This window comes from Stenella coeruleoalba, assembly GCF_951394435.1.
Source record: "Stenella coeruleoalba genome assembly, chromosome: 21".
Classification (NCBI taxonomy): Eukaryota; Metazoa; Chordata; class Mammalia; order Artiodactyla; family Delphinidae; genus Stenella; species Stenella coeruleoalba.
Window position 1 is genome coordinate 13023266 of NC_137167.1, and position 16687 is coordinate 13039952.

The 16687-nt window shown below is 41.4% G+C and overlaps 1 protein-coding gene across 4 annotated transcripts in view; it reads right to left on the reverse strand.

Annotated features, from left to right (window-relative positions):
- RBPMS (RNA binding protein, mRNA processing factor) overlaps nucleotides 1-16687 on the reverse strand; it is a 187341-nt gene that overhangs the window by 66299 nt on the left and 104355 nt on the right. For all 4 annotated transcript variants that reach the window (XM_079909030.1, XM_079909029.1, XM_079909028.1 and 1 more), the window contains one exon: nucleotides 7443-7593. In XM_079909030.1, the coding sequence (XP_079765156.1) occupies nucleotides 7443-7593 (151 nt within the window). The remainder of the gene's footprint in view (nucleotides 1-7442; nucleotides 7594-16687) is intronic.

A 16687-nucleotide genomic window follows, 5' to 3' on the forward strand; every position in this document is an offset into this window, starting at 1 on the left:
TGGTCTCCTTACTTTTATAACTAACAATAAAATGGGTCAGGCATCATCATTTTCCAAAATGAAATAAAAATACAATTTTATAAGTTTAAGTGTAACGAGAAGATTCAAGAAAACAGGATGGGCCGATTTCTCAAGTGCAGATGGGCTCAGATTGTGATCATATGATCATCATACTTCTGTCTCCAGGGATGGTCCCTAAAATAGACTGAAACCTTTGATCTCCCCAAATAACAGATCCAGTATCCAGCTAGACAATCCCTCAGTTCTGTGTTAGTTTTCCTTTAAAAAAAAATACTGCAGGACCGGGCCTCTCAATTTTATCTTTTACATAAAGAGCAGGCAAGGTTTCTTGCTGATCTGTTCAATCGCTTTGAAAATTAAAAGTGAAAAATGTCCTGCAGATTGTGTATCAGCCTCTTGGAACTTTACAAAGAGGCACCACCTATAGAGCACGCTATCTACTTAACCATAAACCGGGGAGTATTTATGCTGGTTTCATAGCATCAGTTTCAAGGAGTGGGCAGGTGAGGTCTTAGGACCCCAGACAATGTAAATAAAACAGGGCTGTATCGCACGCCTTTCCACCCATGCTCTTTGCCATTTCTATCTGAATGATCTGAAAAACGTCCTAAGCGACCCGTGTGCACGTCCTCCAAGTATAAACAAAGAAGTCAAATATCCTGGCTGATGATGCCATTATTTATTGAACTAAAATACATCAACTGTTAAAAGTGGTCACTCTTATTTTCTGAAATAATGACTTAGAATTGACAACACCAAAACTAAATAAAACTGTCCAGGTAGTTCAAGTTGGTCAACTACTTAAGAATACATTTTAGAGTTAATGGACCCTGGCCATCCAAATCTGATACTTTAAAGAAGCCGGATTTGCACTAAGTAGTGACCTGCCCTGAAATCTTGCCCTCACAACTTGATGCGGGCCTCTGGGGTCTTTAATAAACCTTCAGAGGTCTGATTTTAAAGTACCTCCTAAGGAATATCTTAAAAACAGTGACAGCCAAAAGCACCCGTGGGCCGTAAGTTAGGTAGTATGGTATGGTGAGACCAGCAGTGGGTTTAGAGCCAATTAGGTTAAAAATGAGCCGTGTGACCTTGGGAAGGAAAGTAAGTATTTTACACACAGTTCTTAAGGGAATGGCATAGTTGCTCAATAAATGTTTGTTTCCTCTCTTCCCATGCATTTAATAAAAGCCTACGGGGCATTCAATCAACCACCTGAATTCCGGCAGTTCAGGAGCTTGTTGGACTCACTTGAGACCTCAGATCGTTAAGAAAGACAGCCCAATAGACATGTCTACCACCACTCCTCTGGTCTCTAGCAAGGTATCTGTGCCACCTGAATATAGTGCCCCACAGTAAGTGCAACGCAGAGAGACCGTGTGAAGGGTTGTGAGAGCCAGATATTACTTCTGCCCGTTCAATCTCAGTGCGCATCAGAACTTTGTCCCAAAGACAAAGAGGTGAATTAACGAGTTTGAAATTCAAAAATCAGAGATACACTTTCATTCTAAAGGCATGGAAGGACAGACACCAAAATGTCCATGGTGATTGTCTCGGGGTGGTAGAATTTTAGTGACTTATTTTCTTCTTTATATTTTCCTGGACTGCATGTACTTTTACCATCAGAAAAAACTAAAACTATTTGCATCATGAAACATAAAACACAAAAATGCAAGGGAGCTGCTTTTCAGAGTAAAAACAAGTCTTGCCCTCCTCCCCACAGAACACCTGCAACTTTGTCTTTCCCTTGCCTCCCTCTGCCCAGCTTGGTTAGGCCTTCCTCAGGCCCAGTTGCCATCTTTCTAGGTGACCCCGCTCGAGGACAGCAGGTGTGCGATACACAGCCCCCGGTCCCGGTGGCACTCAGTGCACTTTCTGAGCAGGGGCGGGGACTATAAAGACACCCTTGGTTTTCCAAGCAGCACATGCTGTGCACGCTACCCTGGAAAATGCAGGCATGCTGGCTCTGCTCCCTGGGCACAGGGAGCTTCAGTCCAGGCCCTGGAAGGCCCCTATGCCACAGAGGTGATGGCTAAGAGATTTCATATTTGCTGAGTGTTGTCCCTGGGAGGGCACTTGCCAGGTACTTTAAAGGCTTTTCTGAACTTTCACAGGATCTCTTCAGACGTAAGTCAGAAAGTTCACTTCCCGAAGGCTGGGGTCAGTACTGGACAAATGGGAAATTCCAGTGGTGTGGCAGGAAAACTAGGAAGTGGTTTGATTATTCACCAAAGGCTTATGTGCTTACTAGGTGTTTAAAAGTATCACTCTTACAAAATAAAATTCAAAAAAAAAGAAGCCATTAAGATAATCCAGGGCTTCCCTGGTGGCGCAGTGGTTGAGAGTCGGCCTGCCGATGCAGGGGACACGGGTTCGTGCCCCGGTCCGGGAAGATCCCACATGCCGCGGAGCGGCTGGGCCCGTGAGCCATGGCCGCTGAGCCTGCGCGTCCGGAGCCTGTGCTCCGCGACGGGAGGGACCACAACAGTGAGAGGCCCGCGTACTGCAAAAAATATAATCCAAACGTAAAAAATAAAATAAAAGTATCACTCTTAGAGAGCACTGGGTTTCTTTGTGGGGAGGAGATGTGTGTGAGGCTAGGGTCAGGGAGGAGAGTGAGTAGTAAGGAGAACTTAACTTTACAATTCCTTGCTCTGCCGGTGATTCTCAAAAATGACTGTGTGTCAGAATCACCCAAAGAGCTTTTAAAAGTACAGAGCATAAGTCCTAGACCAGACCCACAGAATCAGCATCCTCAGGGCTGGACTACAGGAATCTGAATTCTGCCAAGTTCTGTAGAGCCTTTTGATATTTGCTCCTTAAACCTGAATCGAAACAGGGAGGATCTGTCTGACCTGACTAAGGGCTCTGTTGAGCACTGGCTGCTTCCACCTTCTAATGGCATTAGAATATGGTATGCTGCAATGTAAACAGATCAAGAGCATTTATTCAATTAAATTCAACATGTCTTATGACAAAACTTACCAAATTAGACACCTGAAGTATGTGCATTTTATCATATCCCAATCATACTAATTAATGCTGTGAATTTTAAGAGTTCCCAATGAAAAAGCAGAAAATGAAATCTGTGGCATCTTAAAAAATCCCACGTATTTTGCTAGGTGCTAGGATACTGAGTATACAAAAAGCAGAAAAACTATAGGTCTCACAACAAGAGACAAACATACATTCTTCTATGCACACAGTAACCATCACTGAGTACTCGCTATGTGGCCCCTCTTCCAACTTTTACATTTGTCAATTAATTCATCCTCACAACCGTGCGGGTATATTCAACTATTGCCATTTTATAGTTGAGAAAACTGAGGCACAGAGAGGTTAAGCCATTAGACCAAAGTTACAAAACTAGTAAGTGACTGGTCAGAATTTATTAAATCCAGGCTCTATCGCCTGATGCGTTAGGCTGCTCAGGCTGCTGTAACAGAATACCACAGACCGGGTGGCTTAAACAACAGAAATTAATTTCCTCATAGTTCTTGAGGCTAGAAGGCCAAGGTCAAGGTGTCGGTAGGTTTGGCTTCTCCTGAGGCCTCTGTCCTTGGCTTGCACTGTCCTCACGTGGGCCTTTCCTCTGTGTGAGCACATCCCTTATGTCTCCTTTTCTTCTTATAAGGTCACCAGTCATATGATTAGGGTCCCCCCTAATGGCCTCATTTTAATTTAATCACCTCTTTAAAGACCTTATTTCCAAATATGGTGACATTTGGAGGCAACGCCCAACTGGGGGGTTGGGACTTCAACATATGAATTTGGGTGGGAGGGACACAATTCAACCCCAAACATCTGATGACTTGAGAAACCTCAAGAAAGTTACTGAAACTTCCTATGCCTCAGCTTCTTCACCTGTAAAATAGTGCTACTGAGCATCAAAGGAGATAATTCATGTAAAATGCTTATTAGCAGAGTGGTCTGACACACAGTATCATCATTTTAAAGATGAAGAAAACAAAACTCAGAGATGGTGACTCGCCCCGCGTTCATCTCTAAAGCGGAGTTCTTACACTTCAGAACACCATTTTCCTGTATAACCAAACGTATAATCCAGCACAATTTTATATAATTTATAAATTTTATACATCTCTTAACTTCCTGCTTTTGCACACTATTTTTCTTTATTACATAAAAGGGAGTAAGAGAAGGAGAAGCTCAAATTAATAAGAATTTAGTTAGGGAAGTATACTACTTTCATGGGATTGTATATGAATGTCATTCATCTTTTCTCCTAATTTGTAAAGACAACTGGCTATAGCCACCCAGTGATGACACCTCAGAAGATCAAAACCTACGTTTAACTATCAGGAACGAAAAGCAACTCATTTTTTTGTAAAAAATTAAGATTGTCCTTTACATTTGCCTAGTACTCTACATATATTAACACCCATTTAATCTTCAACACAATCTTATAATATCGTATTTAGCTCTCATAACCATCATGCGAGGAAGGTATTATTCCCATTTTTCAGCAAGGGAACAGGAGCGCGGCAAGGTCAAAGGTTTTTCTTTAAGTTGCAATATCTGGTTTCCTCATTTTTCATGCTTGGCACAGAGTAGGTGTTCGGCAAATAAGGCAGATGACTAGCGGCAATCTAGACTAAGCTGCAAGGCATCTCTTTTATATCCTTTATATGGGCCAACTTTCCTGACAACTTTGATCACCACCAACCCCTTGGATTGACAGCTCTTTTAAGGCAGAAACCACGGTCCCCTTCTTCCCCAGTGTCTAACACACCTGGTGCTCATTTAAGTTCAATATTTGAGAAATGAGAGCTCAAGTCAATATTTGTTTGTATAATCGAATCCTAGCACATTCCTCCTTTAGTGATGGCAACGAGTACTTTTCAGCCACCATCATATAAAAAACATCAACAAAAAGAAGCATTTATAAAACCTGTCTCTCATGGCCTGAAACAGAGAAGCCTACAGGCCTTTTCCAACCCCCAAATCCTATAATTCCATCACAGTCTACTCCTCACAGGTAGTTAAACTCACCACCTCTAGTACCAATTATAGGCACAATGCAATTGGATTCGCCAGTACAGAACCACTACAATGTTCTTTCTTAGTTTGTGGTGTGCTTCAGGGAAAACAACAATTTTGCATATGTGACAGAAAAGTTCACAATTTCCAGAGGTAATTGTAATGGATGATAAGGTCGATCTCAGTGGACGGTGTAATTGCTGTCCGTCAAGGCCCCTATGTCATAAAAAGGAGCTATATTAAGAGAAATCAGGCCAACTTATTTTCTCAAGAATACACTGGTGTTTGCGTTTTCTTTTTTAAAAAAAAAAAACTTCAAAGTCTGTTTGGCCATGAGCAGTCAGGCAAGTTTTGACCCTGACATGGAAACTATCTGACCACTTCTGAGCGGTTCAGTACACAGGGAAGGGTGGTAGGTGGAGCCGGCCAGAGCAGTGCTCTGAACTCTGCTCAAAGCTCTCCTGTAACTTCAGGGACTTATGGGTGTCCAGTTTGTTCATCTATCTTGCTTTCATGTACCCTGCTGTGAACTGGCCATCACCTCTCTGGCTAACTACTTCACAGAGCTGTTGTAGCAAATTTAAGGGAAAAAAAACACAAAAACCAAACTCTCAGAAAGAAAAGAATTCAATAAAAAACTGAAAGGATAAAAGTATTGCATTACACTTCCTGTCTGAATTAATTTTTTCAAAATACTCTGAGATGTGAGGCAGACAAATTCACTAAGTAAAGAGTTACTCTAGGTTGTCTTTTCTAAGTGAAAGTATCCTACAAATACTCTTTTCTGATGCCTTCAAGAGAGAAGAAATTTCAGAAAGAAATGAAGAGGCATACAAATGGAATAATTCTGCACATAGCCAAATTAAAATACTCAATTTATCGACTTACCAGCACTAATAAATATTTACTAAATATATGCAACGTACAAAGCACTGGGCTAGATGCTGTTTAGAATACAGAATTAGTAAGAAATGTCCATACGTCCTCCTGTAGTACAACTGTACCATAAGATGAAACTTTTGTTTACATTTCCCACATAAACAAAGGTTTTAAGTTCCCCTAGGACACGTAAAGAACAAAATATTTTTTTTCTCTATTATGATTTCCTGGCTTCATAGAAAAACTGTAGAACACACTGAGGGAGAAACTCTTCTTTTATCTATTAGTTTCCACTGATAAGCAGCAGCTTTTCAAGAGCGACTGAGCTACAGAATGACTTAATTTCCACAACAACCCGATTAAATCTGACACGCACATGACACGGGGGAGAAAGGAACCCACCCACGTGCCCTTCGATTTCAGTAAGAAAAGTTGAAGCGTATTGTCAGGGAAGGCAGGGAGAAGACCAAGATCATGCGGCTTAGAAAGAAGATGACGAATGATAGGACGTGTGACCGCCTGGAGGGGTGGGACAGGGAGGGTGGGAGGGAGGGAGACGCAAGAGGGAAGAGATATGGGAGCATATGTATATGTATAACTGATTCACTTTGTTATAAAGCAGAAACTAACACACCGTTGTAAAGCAATTATACCCCAAAAAAGATGTTTAAAAAAAAAAAAGAATGATAGGATGGAAATATTCCAAGTAACGGCAAGGCACTTGGGATTCCTTGAATGCCCTGCCGTATTCAATCACATAACGGCCAGGCACTGAAAGGAAAAGCTAGAGCCCATCTCACGCCTCACTTCTGCTACTGACTGAGGTTGAGAAAGAAAATTAAGACAACATTTTCAAGTTACTCAAAGGCAGAAATTGTAGCCTGGACATTTAAGGGAATAAGCTCATTAGGTGGGGTAAAAGACTTGTTTTGCAATTAGTCAGTGTCTTTACCCAATTAATTTAAAACGGGAAGCCCCGAATTTTCTTAAAGCTTTACTGGTCTTCGTTTGTTAGAACTGACCGTTCTACTATATCAATTCTTTGTGTATGTTTACTTTCCCTCCTAGATTTATGGCCAAACTGTTCTCAAAAACAGAACAAACTTCTTATTATCTGCTTCTTTCATATTTAATATTCTATTTCCCTGAAGCCACGGAACTGATATTCTTCAACAGATGAAGTAAAGTGAATGCTGACAACCAGCCCTCATGGTCCAGGGACGGGGAAACGAATAAGGATTTAAACCCCAAGGCAAACAGGGCACACTCACCATAAGGTCGAGATCACGTTAAGGAAACCTACAGCACTTGAAACGCAATTCTGTAGTTACAGTTCTGATCAAGCTGAACCATCTTTTGGGACAGCCAATCATGAACAAGATTGCTGTATTTGGAATTCAGACAGCAAGAAAAGGCAGTCTCTTCTCAGAAATGGAAAATGACACTCAGCCAGCTCTATGTCCCATGGTGTAATCTCACATCAAGTACTTGAACAATTCTTAGTTATTTTTTTTTTTTCCAAAATGAAAAGTAGATCAACTTACATGGCTCTCTGGCAATGAACTGAGGTACAGTGTTGGGCAGAGGAGTACTAGGGTTTGGAGTCCCTACTAGTTTGTTCTTGGCCATCTTCGTGTTTGCCTTAGCAAACTCTAGTCGTAGTGTTTGTGGAATTTCAGGATCGAAGCGGATGCCCTTTGGAAATAAAGAACAAATGGAAGATGTTTTCATTTCCTTAGAGTCAAACCGGAATGGTGACAAAATAAACACACCAGTAAACCCGGCCTATCAGGAAAAAAAAGTTAGTAAGAGCTCTCATTCTCACTGCTTACACAGAATACACGAAAACCTGTAACACAGCATGTCCACAAAGTCAGGGAGATTTAGTCTACTGTATTAAAAATTGAGTTGCATGGTTTTTCATCTATTCCTTTTCTTTTTGGACTAAAACGTTCAGGTTCAAATTTTAAATCTGGACCAGCAAATGCCTAGCATAGTTAAAAACTAATTAATGGCTACCAAGAAGAATGAATTAATGTAAAGCCCTGTGTAATGCTGGAAAAGTCCAACACCTGAAATCGTAAGCGGCAAGGCTTTGACCAGTGTTTAAAACAATGTTAATTCTTCAATGCCTTAGTTTCATCACCTCTAGAGGGGGAAAATTCCCATCCCCTTCTAACTGGAGAGCTTTCATACTGGTGATACATGTACTCTGAGTTACTAAGTAGACAGGAACTAAACAGTTTTAAGACTTCAATATAACTAGTATTACTTAATTCCGGTTAGCTTATCAATTCATATGAATGTCTTGATGTGGTATGGTCCTGATTTTGATTATAAGCTGGCTTACTAGCTACATGGATAGACAGACCACAGATTATATGGGCCAAAGAGAGGTTAGTAATTTCAATTACCTTTAACCCTATTATTGCAGTTTACCTAAACCAAATATATTCAATAAAATAAGTCACAAACACTATAAAGTACAAGATTTAGGACAAGATAAAACTATTTGAAACCCTCCCACCATTTAAGAATGCCTCCACTACTGAGCATAACGAATAATCTCATGATATTTATGTCCAATGCTAGGATTCTGGACCCCAACAACAGTATCAAAAAGACACCCCAGTATAGTATGGTGCATAACCGTGCATTCAGAACAGACTCAGGTACCATGTTTGTTTGTATGGCATGTTCTGAAAAAGGAGTGAAGTTCTGAAAATGAGTATCTTAAGAACACATGTTCTCAGTTTAGCACTCACGTGGGCCTGAGTGCCCCAAAGCCCCTTTCTTCTTTTTATTAGCTTGAAGACAAGAGCAATTTCCACAAGAAATTAGTAAGAGTCTCTAACTCTGTAGACCAGGATGAACAACTCTGAACTTCTCAGGCTCAGCTCCAAAGATGGGAGGAAGAGCCTGTGACTTGAAGGGAGCGGCAATAAGAGAAATAAGGGGGTTAGGGGGCAGGAAGCGAAGGAAAGCAAGGCCCTCAGGGAGGCACAACTACAGCCACAGAGCCATGACCCACTGATGTCCTGGAGTGGGTGAAATTTCCAACTGAAGGGGCAAACAGGTGCAGGTGGACAAGAAGAAAAGGAATCCTCTGGTGCAGCCCTAACCAATGACGAAAAGTGAAAAGGGGGTGCCAGGTATATGAAATATAAAAAGAAATTCTTTCTTTAACTGGTCTCAGTTTTCGTTTTGAGAAACCTCAGTATTAATCTTGAGAAAAATGTACATAAGGGGAAAAAGACAAAGCAGCACCCTGAAGCAGTGTTTGCTTCCATTCACTTCCACTACGAGCATTTCACTCTATCAAAGCTGCTATCAACAACAGAGTGAATATTTCCAAATACGGATCTGAAGAGCTGTGGCCTTTGCTGGGAGACGAGCATAGCCCCCGCTGTCATTTAAAGGTATGCTGTGGAAGGACTTGCTTATTCTTATCACACCCCATCCAACTACACAGAGAAGCAACTTGCTATCAATTTCCAAGTGTGTCCAAGTGTCCTCCTTGGTACTTAACGCCCCCATCCTTCCTGCGAAGTAGCAGCTTTTCCTAATAGCCCTGAGCCCCCATCCCCGTGAGCAGCGTGGGTAACATGAGAAGAGTATCCTGGGACCTGTCAGGGGTCCTCTGGAACTTCTAGTCTCAGAGAATGGGGCCGGACATCTGCAGTCTACGCCTCAGCTCTTTCACTGATGTGCGAGAGCTGTTCATCGAGGCTCCACACAACGTGCTTGCCTCTTACACAACCTGGTCTCGTGACTCAGGTCCTAAAACATGCTTAACTGAGTCTCCTCTACTCCCCACCCCCGTCTTCATACCCCTCCTCCCTGTGTGAGCTAAAATAACACCACCATCATGTTCCAAATCAAAGTTCCAGCTCTTTATTAAAAAAAAAAAAAAAAAGCTCAGAAGTTAAAATGACCTAATTTGTTTGGAGCTTATTCAGAGGCCGGAGGCTTAGAACACAAGTCACATTCCTCTAACATCTTTAGCAGCAATACCATATTTGGTAATCAATATCCTGCTCAGCTCAGTTTCTATCCAGAGGGACCAGCCAAGCCAAAAACATTTTAAATGTTAAAGGATGAAGAAGAGGAGGCAGAGTGGGGCGGGGGTTGGGAGAACATGGAAGTGAAGAGGAAGAATGAGGGGAGAAAGAGGAAAAAGAGGGAGACAGATAGGAAGGAGACATGAAAACAAAACAAAACAAACAAATCTCCTTGTGCTTTCAATTAAAGCCCAATAAGATTATTCTCTGGCCACAGTGACTTCTCATTAAATGCTGTCAGGATAAGATTACTACTAAATCAAAGGGGGAATCTGTGCCTTTCAAAATCAACTTTTTCCTCTCTTGCCTATAATTCACCCAAACCCTTCTGGTAAGTGAACAGAAAACATTTCTCTTGCAATTGTAAATGGTGTCTTATTTCCTTGGTGTCCAAAAAGGACAGTTTCTAGATATCAGTATGATATCGGTTTGAGAAGTTACTTAGAAGCAACCCAATCTGACTGGCTATAGGAACAGCCAATAGTCTCTCCAAGATGGCCTAGAACACTGTGACCAAAGCAACACAGGTTCACTGTGATCTACAAAGGCTAAACTCCCTACCCAGGGCAAACTCTGGGAGACAGAAAGTATCCTTAGTAGCCTACTATACCTAAGAGTATATCAGGGCAGTAGCAAACCCACATGCTTATGTGTCACAGACTGAATGCTGGTGTCCTCCCCAAATCCATGTTGAAGCCCTAACTCTCAATGTGATGGCATTCGGAGGTAGGGCCCCTACGAAGGGATTAGCGCCCTTGGGAGAAGAGGAAGGGACTCTAGAGACCTCTCTCTCCAGGAGCACACACCAAGGAAAGGCCATGTGAGAACACAGTGAGAAGGTGGAATCTGCACAAACCAGAAAGAGGGTCCTCACCAGATACTGAATCTGCTGGCAACTTGATCTTGGACTTTCTAGCCTCCAGAACTGAGAGAATTAACGTTGATGCCACCCTCTCTGTGGTATTTTGTTATGGCAGCCAGAGCTGAGATACCTTAATGACACAGTTTTCTTTCCTGCACCGTAGTTCCTAAAATACCTCACAGTACTCTTTCTGAACTTTCTACAGTCTCGTCCAGGTAACTCTCCTCTTCTCCAGCAGCCTCATCCCCAGCCCCACCTGTTCCCTCACTGCAAGTGACTCAGCCCATAGGAACACTTTTATTCAACCACCTTGGTTGATACATGGGATTACTGGAAGTCCTAACAGTTCAATCTCAAAAGCTACAGAGAGCAATCAGAGGCCTGAAGGACAATTCAAACCCTGCATTTGCATACTGTAATGCTCTAAACTCAAACAGAGTATATTATTGCATTTAGGACTCTGCTGAGGGAAGTTTTTGAAATCCTCTTTTTTCCTCCTCCTCTGTCTCCTAAAATTAAAGCTTAAGAACTCTCTGTAAACAGAAAATCTTGAAAAAGAGAATTTTCTGAATTGTAGACCTAGACCCCTCAATGCAAATTTGTGCTTCCTATTTAAATTGAATTAAGATTCTCAGCAAGTTACAGAGCTTTAAAATGCCATTTTAGTGCTCTACAAACTACATCAAAGGCCAGAGTCCTAGAAGGATAAGGCAAGAGCTAGTATATGATAAAACACAAGGAAATGGGCAAGGTAAAAGGAAATCACCAAATCCTGAAGACCCAAGCCTACAGGAATGTAGAGTCACTGTAAATGAACTGCAGCTCTTTCAGTGACTTTCTGGAAGACAAAATGGAGAAGCTATTAATTAAATGTGCTGCAAAGCTCAGATCCCAAGTAGCTCTCCTGTTTCTCTAGCTGTGGTGATACTGGCTTCTTATGCACATAGGCTGTGCTGGAAAAGATTTATTGGCTGCAAATCGTGGATTTGGAGTCATATGATTATGCTGAACATAAAGGTTCAAGACCATTCCAAGTCCTTAGTAGTGTCCCTGGTATTAATGTCATGCCACAAGAGTGGAAATATTAGTCAGGAGTTTATTCATTGAATAATGGGGGAAAAAAAGAGAGAGAAGGGCTATTCTAGAATGATTAAAACACCCTTAGGGCTTCCCTGGTGGTGCAGTGGTTGAGAGTCCGCCTGCCGATGCAGGGGACACGGGTTCATGCTCCGGTCTGGGAAGATCCCACGTGCCGCGGAGCGGCTGGGCCCGTTAGCCATGGCCACTGAGCCTGCGCGTCCGGAGCCTGTGCTCCACAACGGGAGAGGCCACAGCAGTGAGAGGCCTGCGTACTGCCAAAAAAACCCCAAAAAAACGAAAAAAAAAAAAACCCTTAGAGGCCTACCCTCATATGCAATGTGTGGTCCTTGACTGAACAACCAGATATAAAAGACCTCTTGTGGGAAAATGAAGAAAGCTGAATACTGAATGGGTATTATGTGATATCTGGGAATTGTCCATTTTATTAGGTGTGATAAAATGGTAACGTAGGAAAATGTCTTTAGTGTTTGTACTGAAATACAAAGAAGATATAATGACAAAATGTCATAACATCAGGTATTTACTTTAGAATACTTAGAAAAAAAGGGAAGCAAATGCAGCAAAATGTTAAGTTGGTAAATTCTGATGGATTAATGGATGTTCATTACTATGCTCTCTACCTTTTGGTATGCTTGAAATTTCATAATAAAAAGTAAAAACAGAACAGATTCAACCAAGCACATAACGTTTGTCATGTACTAGAGACACAAGGATCAGTGAAAATAAGTCCCTGCCTTGAGGAGTTCAGATCTCAGGCTCTGGTGAGGGAGCTGTACAGGTACACTGATGGTTAGATAAACAAACCAACACAATGTCTAGGACTCCATGGGAAACAGAGCCACGGCCCTGAGTGACTGGGGACCAGGAAGGCAACACAGAGGAAGTGACAGAAGAGCAGAAATTTACCAGGTGGTAGTCCAGGAAAGAGCTCAGCAAAGTTCTGTATGACAGGATGTGAAGAGGGTGTGGATGTGTATGTGTGTGTGTGTGTGTGTGTGTGTGTAAGACTGCATAAGCACTGGGATGAGATCACGAGGAACTTTCAGGTCATGAGTGAGGACTCTGGAGTATCTGCATGGCTGAGCCGCTGAAATTTTTTTAACTGGGGAAATATTATGATCAGATTTATGTAGTAGAGCGTGATCCTCAAATGTTAGCACGTATCAGAATCATCTGGAAGACTTCCTAGACACAGAGTGCTGAACCCGCGCCTCCAGTTTCTGATTAAGTAGGTCCTGGATGGGACTTGAGAATCTGCATTTGTAACAAGTTGCCAGGCATGCTGACACTGCTTGTGTAGGGACCACATCTGAGAATCACTGCAGTGGAGGATAACTCTAGTGGTGGAAGGGCAGCTGGACTTAAACAGACTGGAACACACCAGAGGCGAAGCAGTTCAAACAGCCCTGGAAAGAGGTTGATTGGGATAACTGCTCTGCTGGCTCTTTTCTGGGAAGCGCCCAGAGGCCAACATCCAGGTTCTGTGCCCTCACTCCCCTAGTGACAGCTGACTAGTTAAGGGACAGACAGATGTGGCCATCAGTGACCAAACATGTTTTTTCTCCTGAGGATTTCAACCTTGAGTATAAAAATACAGAAAATGGAGGTGGCTGGAGCTGAGTTACCCTAACAGTCTCCCACTAGAGAAAAGGTCTCTAAACTCCTGTCACTGAGGTCTTCAGTGCTGTCCTAATGCCGGATGGAGTCTGGTTTATTTGGTACATCCTTCAAATCTGTGAGCTATAGCCCAGTGTCTTTACAAATGGTTCTACCATTAAAGTAAGTGGGTTTATCAGCCCTTGACAACTAGTTTTAGAGACAAAGGAAGCATTCATTTAGAGGGGGAAAAAAGGGAAAGAATGAGGCAAAAATATATATATTTACTGAGAAAGATGTCATGGCAATATGAGGTTTAAAAAAGAAAAAGATGCTCAACAATGTTTAGTAGCCTTAGAAGGAGGAGGCTTTGTATATGTACGAGTGTGTGAACCCAGGAATGTTTACAACGGGACAACCACCCCGTTAATAGTGGTAACTTTGGTGGCAATGTCAGGGTGGGGAGGGGATTTCTAGTCTGTATGATTTTGTATCGTTTGAATTTATTACAAATATGTATAATTTATAAAGTTATAATTTACAGGATCTGACACAGGTTAAAGAAGAAAGAAGAGGGAGAGAGCGGGAATAAAAGGGTTCCTGTGGAGCGCAGCAGAGCCAGAGCATAACTAACAGTAACAGATATCCTGGCAGACAGCACTCAACCAGATATGCTGGTGCTTTCTGCTTAGTTCTTAAAAAATACTTACTTTGAAATAATTTCATATTTATGGAAAAGTTGCACACATAGTACAAAGAATTCCTGTGTACCCTTTGCCTAGATTTCCCCATACACCTTTGTCCTCCCTGAACTGTTTTAAGAATATGTTGAAAGCACTATATACCCTTTACCCTTTACAGTTTGGCTTCCTAAAAGCAAGGACATCTCTTTGTGCTGCTGATTCAGGATCTAATCCAGAGGCATACATAGCATTTAGTTGTCATCTCTTTAGTCTCCCAGAATATTTCCCTCAGTCCTTGTCTTCCGTGACCTTGACATTTTGGAAGAGTACAGGCTATTTTTTTTGTAGACTGTCCCTCAGTTTGGGTTTATCTGATTTGTTTCTTGATTAAATTAAGGTTATACATTTTTGGCAGGAGTATCACAGAAGTGTCATTCTCAGTGCATCGTATCAGGAGACACATGATGTCGTTTTTGTCTCATTACTAGTGATAATAACTTTGATCACTTGCCAAGTTTCTCCACTGTGAGGTTACTATTTTTTCTCTTTTTAACTAATAAGTATCTCATAGGGAGATAACTTTGAGACTAAATATTTTGTTTCTCAAATTTTAACATCTATTGATCTATTGTTTTAACATCTATTGATAATTCTTACCTGAAGCAATCTTTACTGTTGTGATTGTCAAATAATGATTTTTTTCTAATCCTATCATTCCTTTCATATTCATTAGTCTTCTACTCTAAGGAAAAGCTTACCCTTTGGCCCTGTTTATTATTTATTCCTTTCTACATTCGTTTGTTCATTCATTCACTCACACATCAGTACGATCCATACCTTATTTTATGATTTATAATTTATTACTATTATTTGTTTCGGTGCTCAAATTGTCCCAGATTTATACGGAAACACACACATGCTTTCACATCTGTATCTATTTCTCTGCATCTATTTAGATATATCAAAAACATAAGTTAGTACTGATACCTCCAATTCCAATCCAACACCATTAGGTTAATTCTAGCCTTCCCTCTCCACATTTGTATCAATAACTCCTTCTGAATCCTAGCTCTCATCATCCACTATACATTTACTTATTCGCTCAACACAGGAATGAAGTTTCATAATCGCTAAACAATAGCAACATAAAAAGGAAACCTATTAACTACAGTTCAGTATATATAGTTCTTTTTGTCTTAGGCCTGAAAGTATATAACCGATATGTACATTCAAGAATTATTGGGGTCAGCTCTCCCCATTCTTCCCAACTTCACCGTGGTTGTATTATTCACTTGAAATAGATTCATTTGTCTGTATCTGCATTGTTTGGGGTCTCCCCGCATTCTGTTGTCTTCACTTTCTCTCTCTCTGTATATTCATAGCAGGTAAAACTGTTTTACCACTTGAAAAGTTAAAGTTGATTCATCAACCCACTCATTTTTACCCATTTCTAAATTTCTGGTTATGAATTTCTGAATAATTTTACGTATGTTGCCTAAAAGGCTGACGACTCAGAATTTTAACATCCCCCCAACCTGCTGTGACTTCCTGAGACACCCAATCTTTTGAAGGAAGTCTCTAAATAACCAAGGTTTTCAATGTTGTTTATTGAACTTAATTTTTTAATTAATTTTCAATTTCTAATTGAAATGTCGAAATGTTAAAAAAAGGGGGGGGGAAGGGGTAAAGACAACTGGGGCTAAAATTGCTGTAATAAATATTGCTATAAAGGTTCAGTTAAGTTCGAGGCCTGAATGAACCTGGGTTGATGCCCAGGCTTTTCCTGTTGAGTCCTGGGCCAATCGCCTTTACAGTGTCCCGATATGCGCAAATTCAAATGTTTAGAATACTATTCCATTCGGGTGAATTACATGAAACTCTACTGGAAAGCAACAGGTTGCCCCTACTGTTCACTCCACCGCCAGTGGACTCTGCTCTCCTCTGAGACACACCCGCAAGTGACCCATTTCTTCTAGAGCTAAGGTCATTTCCTATCAGAATCTCCTGATGTTTCACACACACACCCCATTCTGACCCAGTAATCCAGTGGATCTGAGGCTTCGGTATTGAACCAGATAAAACTACCTTCTTGTGTGTAGAATAAAAATAGTGAAGTAGCACCAATCTCCTAAGAGTCAACTTCATGATTGCTGAGATTCCTCATTGAGTCTAATAAGCTTCTTACTGCCCTTTAGTCTATACCCCAACCCAACCCAAATGAATACCCACTGCTGCTGTAGGGAATGTGGAGTATCCAGAAAGCCCTGCCCAGCCAGGTGTCTGTGCTGAAGGGGAGAAATAATGTTCCTCGTTCAGGTTATAGGTTTTAACCAATTCATTCGGACTTTCTAATACAGAATGAGAGTCATTTGTCACCAGAAACTATGTACGTTGTACAACAGTATCCCGGTGTAGGAAAATCCTAGTACTTCTTTTGTAATAATCTGCTCGGTTCTTCCCTAGCCTTCAGGACTTCCTTTAACCTT